This window comes from Acomys minous (assembly GCF_964271855.1).
Source record: "Acomys minous genome assembly, chromosome: 17".
Classification (NCBI taxonomy): Eukaryota; Metazoa; Chordata; class Mammalia; order Rodentia; family Muridae; genus Acomys; species Acomys minous.
The window spans coordinates 58,323,851-58,342,293 of record NC_140500.1 but is presented as its reverse complement, the minus strand read 5'-3'; the positions used below and the strand labels follow the sequence as shown (position 1 = coordinate 58,342,293).

At 53.6% G+C, this 18,443-nt stretch overlaps 1 protein-coding gene across 4 annotated transcripts in view; it reads right to left on the bottom strand.

The window, feature by feature from the left end:
• Positions 1-7,103: 7,103 nt before the first annotated feature.
• SFXN5 (sideroflexin 5) overlaps positions 7,104-18,443 on the bottom strand; it is a 122,550-nt gene continuing 111,210 nt past the window's right edge. For all 4 annotated transcript variants that reach the window (XM_084766180.1, XM_084766177.1, XM_084766179.1 and 1 more), the window contains one exon: positions 7,104-9,764. In XM_084766180.1, coding sequence (XP_084622306.1) covers positions 9,687-9,764 — 78 coding nt within the window. In that variant the 3' untranslated portion in view covers positions 7,104-9,686. The remainder of the gene's footprint in view (positions 9,765-18,443) is intronic.

The following is an 18,443-nucleotide window of genomic DNA, read 5'->3' as shown; positions in this document are numbered from 1 at the left end:
GAAACCCAAGCACACAAGGTTCTTTTGCTGAGAGCACAGGCCAGTCACACTGTCCTGTGGGTACCTGTTTTTCTACTCTGCCTGTCTTGCTGAGGGTTCCACTCCAATTTCCAGAAACCAAAAAAGATGCTGTCCCTCCTGTCCCCGCCTCCACCAAATGAACACATCCATGGAATCTTAAAAGTCCTAACCTGGCTAGGTCTGAATTCAATCCTCAACAGCTCTCCCTGCCAAGCAAGTGAAGCCGTTCATGTATGAGTGAACAGGTAGGGTAGGAGGAGAGGGTTCCTTTCAGTACTAGTGGGGGGGGGGACAGAATGAGTGTGGGGGCACAGAATGAGTGAGCCCTTCCTCTGAAGATCCTACGCTGCTTGGCTGGGTGTGGGGGGTGGGGAGGGTCCTGGGCCATCATAGCAGAATGCCCTGTCAAGAAGATAGAGGGCTAAAAGGGCCGGAAACCTGCCAATCTTCCTAGGCAGGCCTGCTTGGGGGGCGGGGTGGGGAGCCCCCTCCATCCCCCCCCCATGTTGTGCGTCTCCCGCAGACGGTAAATATTGGTGTTGTGACTTCATTAATAAAGGCTTCTGTGAGCCTGAAAAACATGGAATCAGGATGAACTATTTTCTGAGCTGCGGGCTTGCCAGGTTTGCTAATTTGGGAGTTTTTGGGCCCTCTCCAGGGAACAAACCAAAGTCTCTTCCCAAAGAGACGAAGAAGAGACGCAGATGCAGCCGAACAGTGGGAAGACAGGACTGCTGCTCCTCCCCGTTCTGAGTGGCTCCTGCCTGGCCAAGGGGCCCTGCGAAGGGCAGAAGAGCGGACACTAGCCTCCTCCCCTCTATCCGTCTGGGTGAGCTTCTGGGCTAGGCCTCAGTCTCTAAGCAAGCCTGCTCAGCCACTTCTCCTCAGTGGGGCTGACCTCCAGAGCCCGGTGGAACGACAGCCTGATTCTTCTGAGCACCTGTAAAGAGCACAGAGTTGCACGCACGAGCCTCAAGTGTAGCAAGCAGAAGGAGTTCTTAGTGTTTCACGCCCAACCCATGTGCAGCCTCTCAGGGAACAAGCCCTCTTGTCCACAGAACTTTCCCAGACTGGCCTCTGAGCGGCATGGTGCCTGGTCTCTTTACCAGTCTCTCCTCACAGGTGCTGCGGTTGCTTCCCACGGGGCACCAAGCAATCTAAATGTAGAGCCAGGCTCTATCCTAGAGGTGCCAGTTTGCCCACAGGCGTCTTTGGGACCCTGCTCCAGGGCAGCCACACAGGGGGAGGGGATGGGGGGCAGCAGGCTTAGCGGTGCAGGCCCAGCCAGCTTTCCTGTCAGACGGCGCTGCCAAGGCGGAGCCAGACATCGGGAACAGGTTTAACCAATTACCCGAGCGCCCCATCTGCTGTCTGGGGTTCGTGTGAGGGTGAGTGCATGTGAGGGTGTTTGGAGTGTCTGGGAGGGCTGTGGGCGTGCGAGAGAGTGTGACTGTGTGGGTGGGTGTGGGCGTGTGGCTGTGCATGTGTGCTGCGCACGTGCATGGAGTGTGGCTACACATCCTGGCCATGCCCCCTCGTTTGTCCAAGACTGAAGCTAGCAGCTCTGGTCTTCCTGACCCCCCAAGACCTTGGGGTCTGGGCAGACAACCTAGCACCTAGCACCCGGCACCTCAGCATCTTGTCACCAGCTCTCCCATGCTTGAGAAAAAAAATATTTTCAAATCACACATTAAGATGTCCTTTGCTGGGATGCCCCTACTGGCTTGTTTACTCTTCCATCCAAATTAGTGTGGAACCCCACAGGGTCCTCCCAGCTGTTTCCCATTCTCTCTCTCTGTGATATTCCCTTGTCCTGCTATGCTTGGTTGGTCCAAGCTAACAGAGCAAGAAGTGCGCTCAGACCATTTCTACACCTACTGTGTTGAGCCGTGAGGATGCCAGGTGATGGCTGTGGCAATGACATCCTCTGCATCCAAGTTTCAGTCTCAACACAACCCTTACTCTTTGATAAGAGAGGCCTTAGACTGTCATGCCCTCTCCAGGCTACTTCTGTTACAGGAGAGAGAACCCTACTTTGGTCTTTCTTTCCTCCCTCCTTCCCTCCCTCCCTCCCTCTCTTTTGGGACAGGGTATCATGTATCCCAGGCTGGTCTCAAATTTAATACAAAACTGAAGGTGAAAGCTGGGCGTGGTGGCACACGCCTATAATTCCAGCACTCGGGAGGCAGAGGCAGATGGATCGCTGTGAGTTCGAGGCCAGCCTGGTCTACAAAGCGGGTCCAGGACAGCCAAGGCTACACAGAGAAACCCTGTCTCAAAAAACCAAAAACAAACAAAAAACTGAAGGTGAACTTGAGCTGTGATCCTTCCGCCCTCACCCCAGAGCGCTGGGGATCGCCTGGGTGTGCCACCGTGCTCGGTGTAAGTGGCGCTGGGACCTGAAACTCCGAGCTTCATGAATGCCGCGCAAGCACTACCAGCTCACCTACGTCTCCAATTTTATGCCTTCCATCCTCAGAGCGAAAAATGATCCCTGGGAGGAATGCCTTCCCATCACATAGAGAAGGGAACTTCAGACGGGGCAACAGAGGGAAGGTGACCAAAGGGACAACTTGAAAACTGTTGGTGTACCCCTTTGTAGCCTGGGGAGCCCTTAGTAACAGTGGGAAGGCTGTGTAGCCCTTAGGCCTGCAGGGGCAGGACTAGTGACCAGCAGAGCCTGGAGAAAACAGCTGGTTAGGGAGACTCCAGTCAGGAGCCATGGCCCTGCATGGAGAGCAGTCCACGGAAGTTGGAAGGCCAGGAGGGCGAAAGCCTCGGCCTTGCTCTTCCAGTCCTAGTTTTCTGCTCATGACTCCATTGGTAGCACTTAGACTGCAAGCTCTCCATGAGCCCATCTCTCAGGACTGTGAACAGGGTGCAGGTGCCTCTGACAGGGCCTGACTCTTGCTCTGCATCCTCCCTGGACACTTCTGCATCCAATTCCTCCTCTCCACCTGACTCCTGGAACCTCCGTGGCTCACCTGGAGGGCTCAAGAGCTCTCCGGCATGGGCTCTAGTCTGCCTGGTCTTGAAGACACTGTCTTCAGTTGCTGGTTGCTGGTCTTTTTCTTCCTGTCGTTAGTCCCTCCTCACCCCTGCCTCAGTCTCCCTCCTATACCCACTGCGTTCAGTGTCAGGCTACCGTGACATGTGGTTTACAACCAAATCTGTTTGAAGAATAATCCATGTAGGGCCAGGGAGAAGGCTCACTTAGTAAAGTGCTTGCTATGCAAGCCTGCATTTGATCCCCCTGTAAACAAACAAACAAATAAGTCATAATCTCAGTGCTGGGGACACAGAGGCAGGAAGATTCCTTGAAGCTTGTTAGCCAGGAAGTCTGGCCAAAAAAGATAACTTGTGAGTTCAGTAAGAGACCCTGGCTCAAAAAAATAAGATGGAGAGAGGGAGAGCTGAGATGGCTCAGCGTTAAGAGTGTGTGCACTGCTCCTGCAGAGGAGCTGATTTTACTTCCCAATGCCTGTGTTGGGTAGCTCACAACTGCCTGTAGCTCTAGCTCTAGGATTCTGATGCCTCTGAGGCTACCTAAACACGCACGCACGCACGCACGCACGCACGCACGCACGCACACCCAGAAAGCTGGTTTTGCCCCGACCACACTGTGACCATTCTGCTTCTCCTTGGTTGAGCTTTCTTGTTAGCTTCCACACTCTCCTTGGGCCACACAGAGGTGGGCTCCCACAGAACTTTATCCTAGGCCTTCTCTTGTTAATGTACTGTCCTCCCAGATGCAGAATGAAGCATGTCCAAGTCTTTTGTATTGTTTTTAAGAATGAGTCTCATAGCTGGTGAGACTGACTGACCTTGTACTCCTGATCCTCCTTCCCCTACCTCCCAAGTGCCGGGATGACAGCAGGCATGTGTCACCTCAACTGGCTTCCAGGATGCAAGCCTCTGTCTCTAGCCCTTGCTGGTCTCCTGGTATCTCCACTTGGCTGCCTTCCAGAAATCTATAGGAACGGCTGAGATGAAATGGCTGCCCTCCCCTGCAGACTTGGTCTCCTCTCTGCCTTTGTAGGCTTGAAGATGTAGGGTCATTTCTCCCCAGTCTCCCATACAGGAAAGGGGTTCAGCTGGCTCCCTGCTGCCGCACCCTTCTCAGTGACCCTTATCTCTACCCTTATCTCTACCCTTATCTCTACCATGTCGGCCTAGGCCCTGTCTCCCCAACCTCCCGTGACCAGGCAGTATCCCCTACCTGTCTCTCAGCAGATGCACCGTGTCTTCTGGCTCCTCCGTGCTCTCTCCACCAGACCTCAGTGGCTCCATCCGACCTCACTCACCTCTCCAGGATCCTGCCTCGGGTCTGGAAACAATGAATTTTTTATGGCTTCAAGTGGTCAGAGTTTTCTGTTCTCGGCAGCCAGGCTTGCCCAGGAAGAGGAAGACAACAATGTGAGGGGGCCTGGGACTGACAGCAACCCTCCTGTCCTCACTAGGGCTGCGTGGAGTCTCCAAGGACAGAATTTGTTGCCTGCCAGTCTGTGTGTGTGTATGTGTGTGTGTGTGTGTGTGTGTGTGTGTGTGTGTGTTGAGGGGCAGTTACTGGCCATTGGCAGCAAGGCTACCTGATACTCCAAGAAAAGGATGGAAAAGGACTTGGGAGGAGTGGATGAGAAATTCCCATTTGGAGGCCTAACTAGTGGCTAGGGGGGGTAGATAGCATTGCAGGAGCAACAGCGGCTGGGGGTGGGGGACAGGGGTGCTGAAGGAGGTTCCATTTTGAATATAGTCAAGATCCTCAGGCCTCAGGAAAGGGTCACTCATCACCCTTCACACACCCCTCCCCCGCACCCCAGCATTCTGACCCTCCTAGTCTTTGATTGAGTGGGAGGAAGACGCCTAGATCCAGGCCAGTGCATGGGGACTGAGGAGAGGAGAGGTTGCATTCTTCAAGCGTTAATGATCTCTGAGCTGAGCTGGGCAGGAGCTGAGCCCCCAATCCAGCTAAAAACAACAAACAGTTCCCAGGAGGGATTTGTGTATGTCCTGAGAGTCAAGGATTTCCGCCCTGATGGGGGTTGTTGTGGCCTGTGAGGCTCTTGGCACAGAAATTCCCCAGAGACCAGCAGCCTCTTGAACTCAAGGTGTAGCTTTGAAGAGAGACTCCTCCCTCTTGTCTTTTCCCTCTTCATCCATTCTAAGCAGGCCCAGAGCTCAGGCCTCCTACCCACACGCCAGATAATTAGGAGGCATGAGAGAGGGGTCCGGTGCAGTCCCCCACTGGTCTCTCTACTCCTCCAACAAGCCAGTGAGTGACCCTGTTCTTGACCTTTGGTAGCTGAGAACACCAAGTCTCAGTTCAGAAGTACTCACGCCGGAGGCTGGGGGACAGTTCAGTTGGCAGAGTGATGGAACCCACTTGTACGAAGCCAGAGGGGTAGGTGTGGTGGTGCATGTATTTAATCTCAGAGGCAAGTAGATCTCTGAGTTTGAGGCTAGCCTGGTCTATGTAATGAGTTCCGGGACAACCAGGGCTATGTGGAGAGACCTTGTCTCGAAAAAACCAAGCAAACAACCAAATACTACTAACACCACCACCACCAACAACAACAACAATTTAAAAATAATAATAATAATAATAAAGCCAGGTGTGCTAGGTCATGCTTTTAAGTCCCAGGACTAGCAAAATAGAGATAGGCAGATCCTGGGGTTCTCTCGCTAGCCAGTCTAGGCAGTTCGGAGAGCTTTAGGACAGTCAAAGATCTCAAAATCAAGCTGGATGGCTCCCGAGGAATGATACCCAAAGTTGACCTCTGGCCTCTAGACAACATGTGCACACATATGTGCACCTGAATGCTCACAAACATGTACATACACAGAAAAGAAGTGTCTACAACAGCCGCTGGCCATGCAGGGCCTGGCTGAGCCCGCATTTGCCTGCAACATGCTGTCTCCCCATATCATTCTGCCTGCAGCCTGGAAGATGCCCAGCGTCCCAAAGAAAAGGGCAGGCCAGCCCCTGGGGACTTCTAGAGGGCAGTTTGGGAGAGACGCCAGGTCTATCAGGAGGTGATCATCCTGGTCCTGGGGTGTCCTTGTTGGGGTCACTATTGCTGTGATGAAACACAGCGACCAAAAGGAAGTCGGGGAGCAAAGGGTTTATTTTGCTTATCCTCCATATCTGTACTCTTCACTGAAGGAAGTCAGGGCAGAAGCTCAAACAAGGAAGGAAGCTGGAGGCAGGAGCTGATGAAGAAGTCATGGAAGGATGTCCCTTACCAGCTTGCTCCCCATGGCTTGCTCATGGCTTGGCTTAGAGCACCCAAGACCATCAGCCCAGGGATGGCGTCACCCACAATGAGCTGGGCCCTCCCCTATCAATCACCAATTAAGAAGACACCCTTCAATCCCATCTCATGGAGGCATTTTATCAATTAAGGGTCCCCTCCTCTCATTATAGCTGTGTCAAGTTGACATTTAAACTGGCCAACACATGGGGGACTGGGAAGGGGCAGAATTCGGGGGCTAAGGCCATACACACAGGAAGCTTCACATCTGTACTTGGCTCAGAGCCCTCATAGGTCTCCAGGCCACACCCTCCGGCATTGTGGGTCCACACAGCACAAGAACCTACTGGAATCCTAAAAGTGTCCTGGTTCCCTTGGGCATGTCTCCTCGGCAGCCTCCCAGCCACGGGAGTCTTTTTTATTTTTTTTTATTTTTTATTTTTATTTTTGCATGTGTGGACAGAGGCCTGGGGGGCTCATATGCTATGGCGCACGTGTGGCAATCAGACAACTTTCAGGAACCTGTTCTCTCCTTCCACCATGGGTTCTGAAGATTGAATTCAGTGGCTCAGGCTTGTGTGGCAAACAGTTTTCCTTGCTGATCCATCTAAGCAGGTCGATCCTCTTCTGTGGTCTCAACTCACCTTCTTCTTCCAGCTTCCTGCCCTCACACAGCCGTCCTCCTTTCCTCTGGGCCTTTCCTGAGCCCTGGGCCTGCACCGTCCTTTGGGGGGGGGGCACAACGTCCACAGGCTGCCTTTACTTGCTCCTTCTGTGTGTCTTCATTCCTCAGCCCCCCATTGCCCGAAAATTCACAAAGCTGCACGTGGGTGTGTTTTAAATCCACGTTTATTGCCCACAGCTCATTAGTATGACATAAATCACATACATTGATCGTTTTTCTGAGGTTAAAAAGACAGTCTGAAGTCCCTAGGTGTGCCGAGGCACACTCATACCTGCCCAAGGCTGGAAGCCTATCATGGCCCTGCCTCCCACTGCCTCTTCTCCTCAGGGCTCCCACCCATACCCAGACCAGAGGCTTCAGACAGAAGACAGCCACAATCAGGAAGTGAGAGAGAGTGTGCAGACATCTTGGTTTGGTGGCCATCCTGGCATCCTGGACTTTGAGTTCCTGTACTCTCACACTGCTTTCCGGAGATGGAAGAGCATCCTTGGAAGGAATGTTTAAAGTAACCACAGGAGAGTTGGCCGGGAATGTCAGGGCTGAAGAGCCTGTTGCAGGGAACACCCCAACTGCTGGCAAAACTAGACCCAAGGAGAGTTCATCTGTGTCCTCTTTCCTCCAAGCCTCAGCAGATAGGGGCATTTGCGTTCACACAAAGCTTCCCTTATGGGTTTTATGAAGTCAGAACAGGGTTTAGCAGCATAGCCCAAGACCCCTAGTCACCGTCACACTGAGCCACAAGGACGCTCTGCAACAGCATATCCAAAAGAGCTAGCTCCTTAGCTCACTTGGGCTTGTATTTAGGCCTGTGGCAGAAATCACCCAGACACAAAGCACACCTAGGGATGCTGAGGCCATGAGGACAGCCAGTACAGAGGGGAAACTGGCAGAGCCCTGGTAGGCTGGGCCTCTGGAGGAGGCAGGCCTCGGTGAGGGTGGTTTTGGTCCCAGAATAAAATGCGTAATGACAAGGCTCCATGACAAGTGGGGACAGGGAGAGCTGGGAACGAACTTTTCAAAAGAGGTTCCAGACAGAGCTAGTGCCCAGGCAATACCTGGGGAGTGTGGTGTCGATGCCTATGGCAGACCCACCTCACTGCAGCTACATCTGCCTTAAGATTCTGGCAGGCAACCTGAGGCCTTGTCCTTGCTGCCTTGGGTCAGCCTTTTACTGTAACCGCACACGTTCACCCCTTCAGTCCGACCCCTCCTGAGTCACCAGGGGGAGGTTCCAAGGACTTAAGCCAGGGCTCCCATCCTAGTGTGGGCAGGCGACAGTTTTATAAAGATCAGTGTATCTCCTTTCTGTTGGTCCTTTGCACCTGAAGTCACCCTGCTCACCCCCACCCAGACCCCGCCTATCTCTTCCTCTGTAGCCTACACATGATGAGATGGAGCCAGCAGGAAGAGGCCTCAAGACCGCAGTAGTGAGAGGTGGTGGCGTGTGGTGTGACCCCATGCCCAGCTCAGGCACCGTACTGCCTCCTCCACAGCCATGAAGTGTTTGGCACAAGTCAAGGGCTTCCAGGATAGGGGGTGGGGGGTCACATCCAGAGGGGCAAGGTCCTTTCGTAAGCCAAGTGCTGGCCATTTCCAAAGTGGCCTGATCCATTTTCCAGTCCAGAATCCACCATAGAGAGAGATGCTTGCTTTCAGGCACGGAATGGAAGTGATGGGGGTGGCTTGTCCACTGCCACAGAGCCTGTGCTAGTGCCAGAGCTGGGCTGATGCCACCTCTCAGGCGGTCACCAGGGATCTGGCCTTGCACCCTGAGGCAGGAGACTCTCCTCTGCGGGAAGGTGTGGGGTGTGACAGACAGCTTCTGTGGCTGCAGACTGGACAGTAGTGGGCTCAACCCACCTTTGTCCCAGTAGGAAACTTTAGCTACTCTTGGAAAAGAACCTTACCACAGAGGCCCAAACAGGCTCTTCTCCTTGTTCCCAGAAAACAATGTTCCTCCTTGAGGCTCCCTGACTAGAGCTGAGGTGCTCTCAGGGGCCTGGGGTCAGTAAGAGCTCCATGAAAGATTACCCTTACCAGAGGGTCACCGACTTCCACTCAGCTGTGGTGTGGGATAGGAGCCGGCTACATTCAGAGTCTGCTCTTCCCGGAATCTTCCAGAGGCCTCTAGTGCTCCTCGATGGAGTGAGCCAATGCCTGAGAGCCTTGACTATGGCTAGTTCATCCTGTGGGGTGCAGGCCCCCTCCCCCTCCCCTCCTTCCCTTCTCTAACCCAGGGGCCCATCCAGCCTAGCCATGATACTTTGCTTCCATCACTCCATCCCAGCTCCCAGGCTCCTCTGGCTCCCGCCACCTGTCCACCTGCTGCTTCTGGTCAGCTACAACCAAGGCTCAGACTTGCTTCTGATACAAAACTAAAAAAAAAAAAAAAAAAAAAGAGAGAGAGAGAGCAACATATAAAAGGATCCTAACTCTACCCCGGGAGCGCTCTACAGTTCTTCGGCTCACACGGAATTGTGCTGAGTGTAAGGCCCAGAGATGCACTTGATTCTTTTTGTGTAGAAAATGTGTCAGAATTCCTCTCCCCTATGTCAGATTATGAATGGTTAGTCTCCCTACTGCTGGGGGTGGGGCGGGGGGTGGTGACTGCTTTCCAGGCAGCGCCTGCCTGCAGATGCAGCTCATGAGACTCCTTCCCCACCCCACACGCACGCGCATGCGCACGGCCTGGAGAGGGCTGCTGCGTTCCCAGGCCGGCTGAGCTTCCCTCACAGCCCCTTATTGTACACCACTGTGCGGCTGCTTGTAGCCCGGGCTATCTCAGGCTCCAACTGGGAGGTTTCAATCTGCAGAGAAAAAAAAGAAGAGTGCAGGGGTGGGGGGGGCAGGAAGGGAGGTACAGCGGATCTAAGGGATGCCCTGGTACCCACCGTTCTGTCCCTCTTCATGTGTCCCAGCCAGTGCCCACATGTCCTAGTGGGGGGGGGGGAAATGCATGCCCCCTCTTTTATCACCCTTCCAGCTTAGGACTAGCCTCTTTTATGTCTAGATTCTGGGTTTCCCTCATTGCTCCCTGTACATTCAAGACCCCACCCTCTAGCACCCCCAAAATCCTCTCCCCTGGGAGCACCCCACTTACTGCTCTCCTGGACCATTAATACTGCACGTCTCAGATGCTCCGTTCTGTCTGTCTGCACGCACGCACGCACGCAGCCCTAACTCAGATCTCAGGAACAATTGTTTCAGCTCCTTTCCAGCCTCAAGGATCCTTCTAATTCCTGCTTGGTAGAGGGTCCTGTCCATCTACCCTTCAACTTGACTGCCTCATGGAGATCCTCAAAATCTACTGCTCCTGACCTCAGCTACACCTTTGGAGCAGCTGGAAACAGCTTCCTCCAGGCCCATCACTCTGGACAAGTCACTCTCCCATCCTCTAGAGGTCACAATCTTTTGAGTCACCTCAGCAGCTTGCTCCTGGCTTCCCACTCCTCAGATGGGGTGGAGCAGCCTTAACTCCAGCGGCACCAATGGGAAGCTGTCCTTAGATTCCCAGCATTAAACCCACATCCCCCCACACCCTGCCCCTCCTTCTTGACCCCCTCCCTGCCTGTCCCTTCCCCTTGGATGGCAGAGACCCACCTGGCTCCACCTTGCTCCTTTCTCTGCATGGCCCTCTCCCACACGCCCTTCTTTTCTCCCAGGGTGCTGCCCATGGACTCCTCCCCATGAGCGAGCGTCTCCACATCCACAAGAACCTTGCATCTGAGGAAACTCTTTTCTACCATGTCAGGCTTTCCTTCGGCCTGGTATTTCTTCTCCCCAGCAACCGTGCTGCTTTAAATTGTCCATTCTGGTCAAGTCAACCTGTCCACCTCCCACTGGCTTCAGCCCACAGCAAATCTGGCTTCTGTTTCTATCACTCTCTACAAAAGCTCTCTCTTCAAGGTCATTGCTACCCTCACTTCACAACACTTTCGTCTGCCTGGACCCCTGGTGGCTGTCACGTCTGAGGGGTGTCCAGTTGTGGCTGACTTCTGCCCAGTCAAAGGCAATGGCTGCTTCATGGTGCCATAAACTCAACCATTATGAAATGGAACTCAGCCTGCTATTCGCCCTGCCCCAGCCCAGCTCCATGGTATAGGCAGTAACACCTTTAGTCAATGGCTGTGTGACCAAAGACCCCGACCTTCTTCCCCTCCCTTGCCCTCCCTCCCTTTCCCCTCTCACCCCCTTTCCTTCCCTTCCCTTGAAGACCCATCCAGTTCAGCCCACTGCCTTCTGAATCTCAGCTCTGCTCACCCCTGTCCTCACTAAAAAATGGTCCAGTGGCCTGCATCCACGCCCCCAGCTCCCGCCGCTACATTTCCCATTATCCCGAAGATGCAGGATATACGTACTTCTTTGGGTTCATTATCCAAACTAGGCTGTTCCCTGCCTCACCTCAAGTCGGCCTGTGATGCCCGGGCTGTTAGCGGCAACCTCCCACCTCCATTCCCACTCCTACCCTGTCTCCTCTGTCTTCAATCAGCTTTACAGGCCTAGCTGTAGACCACCACTCACCCAGGATGAGCAAGACAACCTTTCTGGCCCAGGACCCAAGTGATGTCACAGTGTTGGGGGGCAGGGGATGACTGCCCATCCTCTACTTTCCACATCAGCTCACAAGGCCCCCTGGGGCAGACCTATGGATGAGCTTGTTCATTCTGAGTCCTTAAGACCTAGCACAGGCCTAGAGTCTCTGTGGTTAAGGGGTAGAAATAAAATGGGCGGCAAGAACTGCCTGCCTGGAAACCACAGCAGCACAGATGTTGGCCTTCAACTCTAGGCATAGCCTGAGTTGGGCCAGTGAGGGAGATGCTCTCTTAGTGACATACACCACCACCCCACCCTACCCCTGAGTGCCTTCATTTGGCAGATGCCCCAGGCAAGATCCTAGAACTACCAGGCCTTTGTGTTGTAGCTCAGCTGAACTTGGTCCTAGGGACATGGTATATGTGAAGCCATGGAGGCCTTAGGAGGTGGCCAGAGGGTGGCACGGACAAAGGAGACTTCAGAAAGCTCAGTCAAGCCACAGTGTGTGGGTCAGGGTCCAGGCAGGGGGTAGTGTGCTAAGGATTAAGGCTGGTGGGCATGGAAGGGACCCTGGAGAAGGGGCGCCTCTCTCCTGTCCTCCCCAACACCCTAACACTCTGGCTACTGGAGTCAGCTCAGGACCCAGGAGCCCCTGCCTGAAACTGCCTTCCCCTGCCCCACCGCTCCACCCCAAGTCCCCTCCACCCTACCAGCTCCCTTCATCCCTGTGCTGCCACTGACACAATGCACAGCGCCCACGCTTAAAAATCTAAATGCTTTTTGAAAATGTTTAACCTAGTTAGACAAATTAGCAAAAATTTGTGCAAAACAATTTAGGTATTTAAAATATTCAATGTTTTTAAAAAACTGGAAAACTGTTCTTAGCTTTCAGCTGCAAAAACCAACAAAATATAACATCCCAGCAATCTTACCATGAGGTGTAACATAACCCTTCGGGAAAGCTGTTAAACAGCTACCGAGGCATCCTGGGAAATAGCACTTCATTTATTCAAATGCACATATGTCAGGCTTTTGCACCATATGTCATTCCAAGCTATTTACAGTAATAATTAAATCTTAATCAACGTTTAACCTCTGTAAAATGTTTGAAGAATCCTAATCACCCTTCAGACTGTACTAATGAAGGAGAAATATATAAACATAAAAGGAAAATGATGCATAGATACCACACTGGAAAGAACAGTAATTGCAAAATTGTATTTCTTTTAAATATAATCAGTAAATGATGTAAAGTAAGCCAAGGAGTATTTTAAGTTAAGACATCTTGGATGTCAGAGGTGTGAGCAGCTAATTTTGTTCTGCTACCCATAACAGATGTAGCATATTTTATTTTAGTGCCATTATTAGCAGCTCCCCATGCAGCTTTCCCTGAAGCACTGAGGCCCGCATTAAAATCCTAGGGGCTGCTCGCCACCAAGGCGGAGGACCAAGACCCAGGGCCGCGGCCTGCAGGCCCACTCCCCACGGAACGCGGCACCCCCCACCAGACCAAAGCCTCTCCAGCATGGCACCCAGGCTCCCCTGGACCCCCACCGAGCTGAGGGCAGCAGGTAGACTGGAAACAAGTGTGCGGAGGAGCAGGCGGTGCGGCAGCAGCCTCCTGGGGGAGGTGGCCCAGGCACTCGGGACAGATCCGCCATGCCTGTTCATTTCCATCCTGTGTGTGTTGATGTTCTTCGCATTAGCCAGCTCCATACACTCTCGGGCTGGGCGAACAGGGATGGGCAGGGCCAGCCCACTGCCCTTGAGAAGCTGGAAGTTTAGGGGAGGAGTCAGAAAGTGAAAGCAGATGGATTCCTGAAAGACAAGCGAAGTGCCATGGAAACTGGGGAGGGCCTAGGGGTTACCATGGACTGATGAAGGAGCAAGGGAGACTTCTCAGAGGAGGCAGGCAAGAATTGGGGATGAGGAGGAAGAACCCAGCTGGTCAGTCAGCTTGTGCTGTGGAAAGGAAGAAGGGCAACGGTGCTCCCGGTGGGTGAGGATAAGACAGACAAGACATCTCGGACTACCTGGAGGTGTCAGCCATTACCTCAGGGAATTAGGGAGCCATGGAAAGATTCTGAGCAGGGGTGGGCACACCCAGGTCTCAGAAAGGTCCTTCTGGCCATGGCGGGGTGGAGGATGGGGGAAAGTAGAGTGAGTGAGTGGGCAGGGAAGCCTCCCTGAGGAGCAGCTATGGGAACCAGAAAGTTCTTAGGTCCTGCTTTCTGATGTTGCCCATGTGGGCAGCTGGGAAAAAGTGAGCCCGAGGAGCCTTTCTGAAGATGACATCCACAGAGTTGATGACCAATCGCATGTGGGGGTGAGAGGGAGGTGTCGAGGATGACTGGGCGCTGGATGACTCCTAATTCTAGCTCAGGAGCCGGGGTGGTGGTTATACCATTCTCAGAGGCAGGGGATCTGGAGGAGAGTGGGTTGGCCATGCTGAGGCTGGGGTGCTTGTGGGTCTCCTGGGTGGAACGGCCCGAGAGGCAGATGGGCCCAGGGTTCTGGGCTCTGGGCAAGAGGGAGCCGGATGTGTGTGCACAGCCAGCGCCTCCAGAGTGGGGGAGCTTGCCCAGAAGAGCAGATGGAGGGGGAACAGGCACATTCGAGGGGTGGGGAAGGGAATGAGCCCATGAAGGCAGCTTCAGGCGGCCAGCACAAGCAGCTGAACCGCTACATAGGGTACCAAATGCCTCAAGGCCCTGGGTACCAAGTAAACGATGTCTCACAGTGGTTCCTAGGAGGGCTTTGGTCCAGGCCACTAGACTGTGGGAAACCTCCTGAAACCCAGACTTCCCAGCATCAAGTCAGTGCTGACCTTGGGTGCAGCCTCTTACTTCCACTCTAATTCTCTGGCTATTCCTAGGGGTGGGGCCAATTACCATCTTCGGGTGTGTGAGGAGATCACGGAAGGCCTTCACTATTGGGATCCACTGGAGAGACCAGGACAAGAACTGCCTGTGTCATCAGGCCACCATCTCCCCCTCTTATCCACAACCAAGTACACCCACTGCAGGTCACCTTTCCGAGATGAGGATAGGTCCAAGTCAAGGCCCTCCAGAAGAAGGCTGGGGTGCCTGGCAGTGTCCTCTCAATCTGTGGCTCGAAGTACGGCTAGACACTGCAGCTTTTCCGGTTGCCCTCGCCCGCTCCAACCCGTCCCCCAGCCCCAAAGCAAAGGACACGCGCTGTTCTTCCTGTTGAGGATTTCTCTGCTGCTGAGTGGGACCGAGGGGTGACTGAGGAAGCAACCATTCGGCTTTAGATGCCACAGTAGCTGGTGATGGGGCTGTGGCGAAATAAAGAGATGAAGGCTTGGAAAGGCCTAGGTACAGCCAAGAAGGGGCACCAGCATCAGAGGCCCTGGGGGCTTGGGCTGAAAAGGCTGGAATTGGGACTTCTCACCCCCAAACCCCCCAACCCCGGCCCCCAGGCTCTAGGGAGATAAGACGGTGCAGACCAGAGGCCATAGGAAGATTCTCCCAGCTTCGGGGTTGTTGGCTGGGGCAAGCAGGAAGCTACTGTATGGGTCTCATCTGGTGAGAGCTTCTTCATGCCAGGCTGCTAGAGGTGAAGGGAGGCTCTCACAGAAAGGATCTCTGGAAGCAGGTGCCAGAGCCTCAGAAAGCACAGAGGATGCTGGGAGGTACCTCTTGCCCCAGAACTGGTGATGCCATGAAATAAGCATTGCCACTATGCTGGGTCTGCCTGACTCAGCCCCATTTCGGTCCTGAAGACCAAGCTCAAACCCTGAAGTCCCTCTCAAGAGACCCCTCCCAAAACACAGAGCACCATGTGCAGCATTTCCCCTAACTACCCCCAAGGCCCAGGACTCTCTCACTTCCTACAGCTTTCCTTCATGGCCTGGGAAGGGTTAACCCTGAGCTATTTGCCTTTGTAGCTAGACACACTGTGTTGGGGTGGGGGCCAGGAGTCAGGAATGCATTGGGGGCCCCTCTGCCTCCCAGCCTGGGAGCACACACACACACACCTGCAGCCAGGCCCAGTGGATAGTTTACATATTTGAACCTGGTGCCGAGACATAAACAGGAAACTGGATCCCCCAGCCTGCCCCCTTCTCAGGGGCTTTTCCCTTCTACAAAGCACTCCCTCCTCCTGCCTCGTGCTGCTGTGGCAGGCTTTTCTAAACTCCTTTTCAAAGAGAAGGGCAGAGGGGTGGGGCACTCAAGCCTGACCCCGGTGACACAGCCTAAAGCCACTTCCGTGCCTGCCCAGGGGTCTGGGCCTCTGAGACAGGCAGGTGGCATAGCACTTGACATAGGTTCCCAAAGCCTGGCTGGTCCACCTGGCAGCCACATCCCACTTTTGTAGCCAGGACTGAGCCGGCCTTAGATCCTGCTCATATAGATGTTGCGCATCAAGGTCCATCTTTGAAATTGATCTGAAAGTCTTGGAAGGGCCAGGCTAAACTGGGCTACAGGAGCAGCTGAGGCCTGAGCTTAGACCCCCTAAGTGCCTAGGGTAGGCCTCTGGTACCGATGACAGCCTCTCAACACCTTCCTAATGAAGGTCCCACTCCACCTAGACATGGAGTGGCACATGCCTATCATCCCAACACTTGGGAGACAGAGGCAGGAGGATTGAGAGTTCTAGGCCAGCCTGGGCTACATAGCAAGATTGTCTTAAAGAAAACCAAACCATTTCCTTAACGGAGCCACCTTCCAGAATCTTCTAAAATACCTCACTGAATCTGGCGTAGAGGGTTGGCTGGGCAAAGCTCCCACTGGATGAAGAGCACGCCTGGCCTGCTCAAGGCCCTTTGGTGCTTTCTCTGGGTTCCTTGTGTTCTCTGCCCTTGAGCTAAGAGTCCAAGCTGTATCTGCCTCCTCCTGGTGGGTCTCCTGATCTCATGCCACACCAACGGTTGTGCCTTAAGCCTCTCCAGCGCTTTTCTTCTTACTTTCATTGCCCCTGGCTGAGGACTGGGCCAGGGAGGGGATAGGGTACAGCTCCCACACCCACACTACTTGGCTCAATGTTCCAACCCAATCAAACTGAACTAAAGCCCCTCCCCCACACGTGCGGCTCCTCCCCTGGACTTTGTAGACCCAGCAAGTCCCCCACACCCTGTCCTCATTTCAGAACCTTCAACGGCTCCTGGGTGCCCTGTGGTGGACTGACCTCAGGGTTTTTATCCCTCTTTGGTCATCTCAGCCTTGAGGCCTCTGTTTCTCCATCTATACGATATGGGAATTTTTCTAGGACAAAGATAACACCTAGAGGTGGGTGGGGGAGTCTTAGGAAGGCATAGAAACTCACATGATTTTATGGAGAAAAGCTGAGGCCATCCTGCCCAGCCCTAGCTAAGGCTAGCCCACAGGGCTGGCCTCTTGCTATAACCCAGGCATGCTCCAAGCACTTGGTGTTTTTCACTCAATGGAAGCTTTGCCCAGCTAAGCCTCCACTCCCATCTTGAACTCAGAGGTATTCTAGAAGGTTCTGGCAGGGACACCTGGGAGGGCCAGGTTGGGAGGTGGCTTTTCTGAAGCCTATCATTGAGAGTGTATGCACACCGGTGTGAATGCACATGTGTGGGCATTGAGAGTGTGTGCACACTGGCGTGTATGTACGTGTGTGGGCATTGAGAGTGTGTGCACACTGGCGTGTATGCATGTGCGTGGGCATTGAGAATGTGTGCACATCAGTGTGTATGCACGTGCGTGGGCCTGTGCGCACGCATGGGTTAGGATGGGGATGCGGGGAACAAGCAATAATGACAGGTGGCGTTGGCGTTCCTGGGATCCAAGTGGCTTTGCCATCCCCGTTTGTCCCTCCTGGGGGGTCCTGTGGGCAAATTCCAAGAAAGCAGCGGGCGGGGAGGCAGCAGATTTCTGACAGCAAAAATAGCCTGCTTCGGCTTTCAGTGGGGAATTGAGTAAACCAGCAAACGAGAAAAACCCCAAACAAACATCTCTAGGCAAAGATGGATGTGAGACTGGCGAGGACAAGGGCCTTCCTCTAGGGACAATGAAAGAACCGTGGACTCAGGAGGGACACAGTGCTCACTAGACACTGTCTTTAGCAGGAAGAACAGGAGCCAACAGAGTCACGGTGAGGCCAAATGAGTCTATACCTGGTGGTGATAAACAGTTGGGCTCTTAGCTGGGTGTGGCGGTGCACACCTGTAATCCCAGCATTTGGGAGGCAGAGGCTGTAGGATCTCTGTGAGTTCAAGGCCAGCCTGGTCTACAAAGGGAATCCAGAACAGCCAAGGCTACACAGAGAATCCCTGTCTCAGAAAAAAAAAAAAATAAGAAATGAAATAATTGGTTCTCATCCTTACGTGGAGGGAGGGAGATACCCTGTCCTAAGGTGGGAGATGAGACCAAGGCCTACGTGTTTATGTCTGAGGCAGGATAGATCCTGACTATCAGGAAAAATGTCTCAGGGACAGGGCATTCTAGAAGTCTTAACTCTGCCCTCCAATTTGTTCTCAGAGAAAAGGGAGACAAACTGGGGAGGGCGCTGGCCTCTGATGTGACACAGCTGCCTGGCCAAGCTGGTCCATCAATGCTACCACGTTCTGCAGGGCTGAGATGGCTAGAAAGAGTGATTCTAGCACCCAGGATAAGGGCACATTCTTACCTCTTTGGGGTATGGGGGGGTTACATCTTGTTTCTTAACTCTGAAAACAGCAGAGGGACAAGAAGAGGTGAGGCATGGGAACTGAGTAGGGACAGAATGTGGCCCCAGGAATTAGAGTCCCACATTGAGAGATGGTGTGCTTCAGCCACCCTCCCATCATGCCTCAGGCTCTAGAGGCCCTCTAGAACTGAGCTGGGCAGCGGCTGGGTTGCGGGGTGGGGGCTGGATTGGCCTGCTGATCCACGCCTTTTCTAGTTAAGGTGTTCAGCAGAAGCTAGAGTCTGGGGAGGAGGTGTCCATCTGCTGAGGTGTCAGGAAAGGCCAAAGGTCAGGGGCCA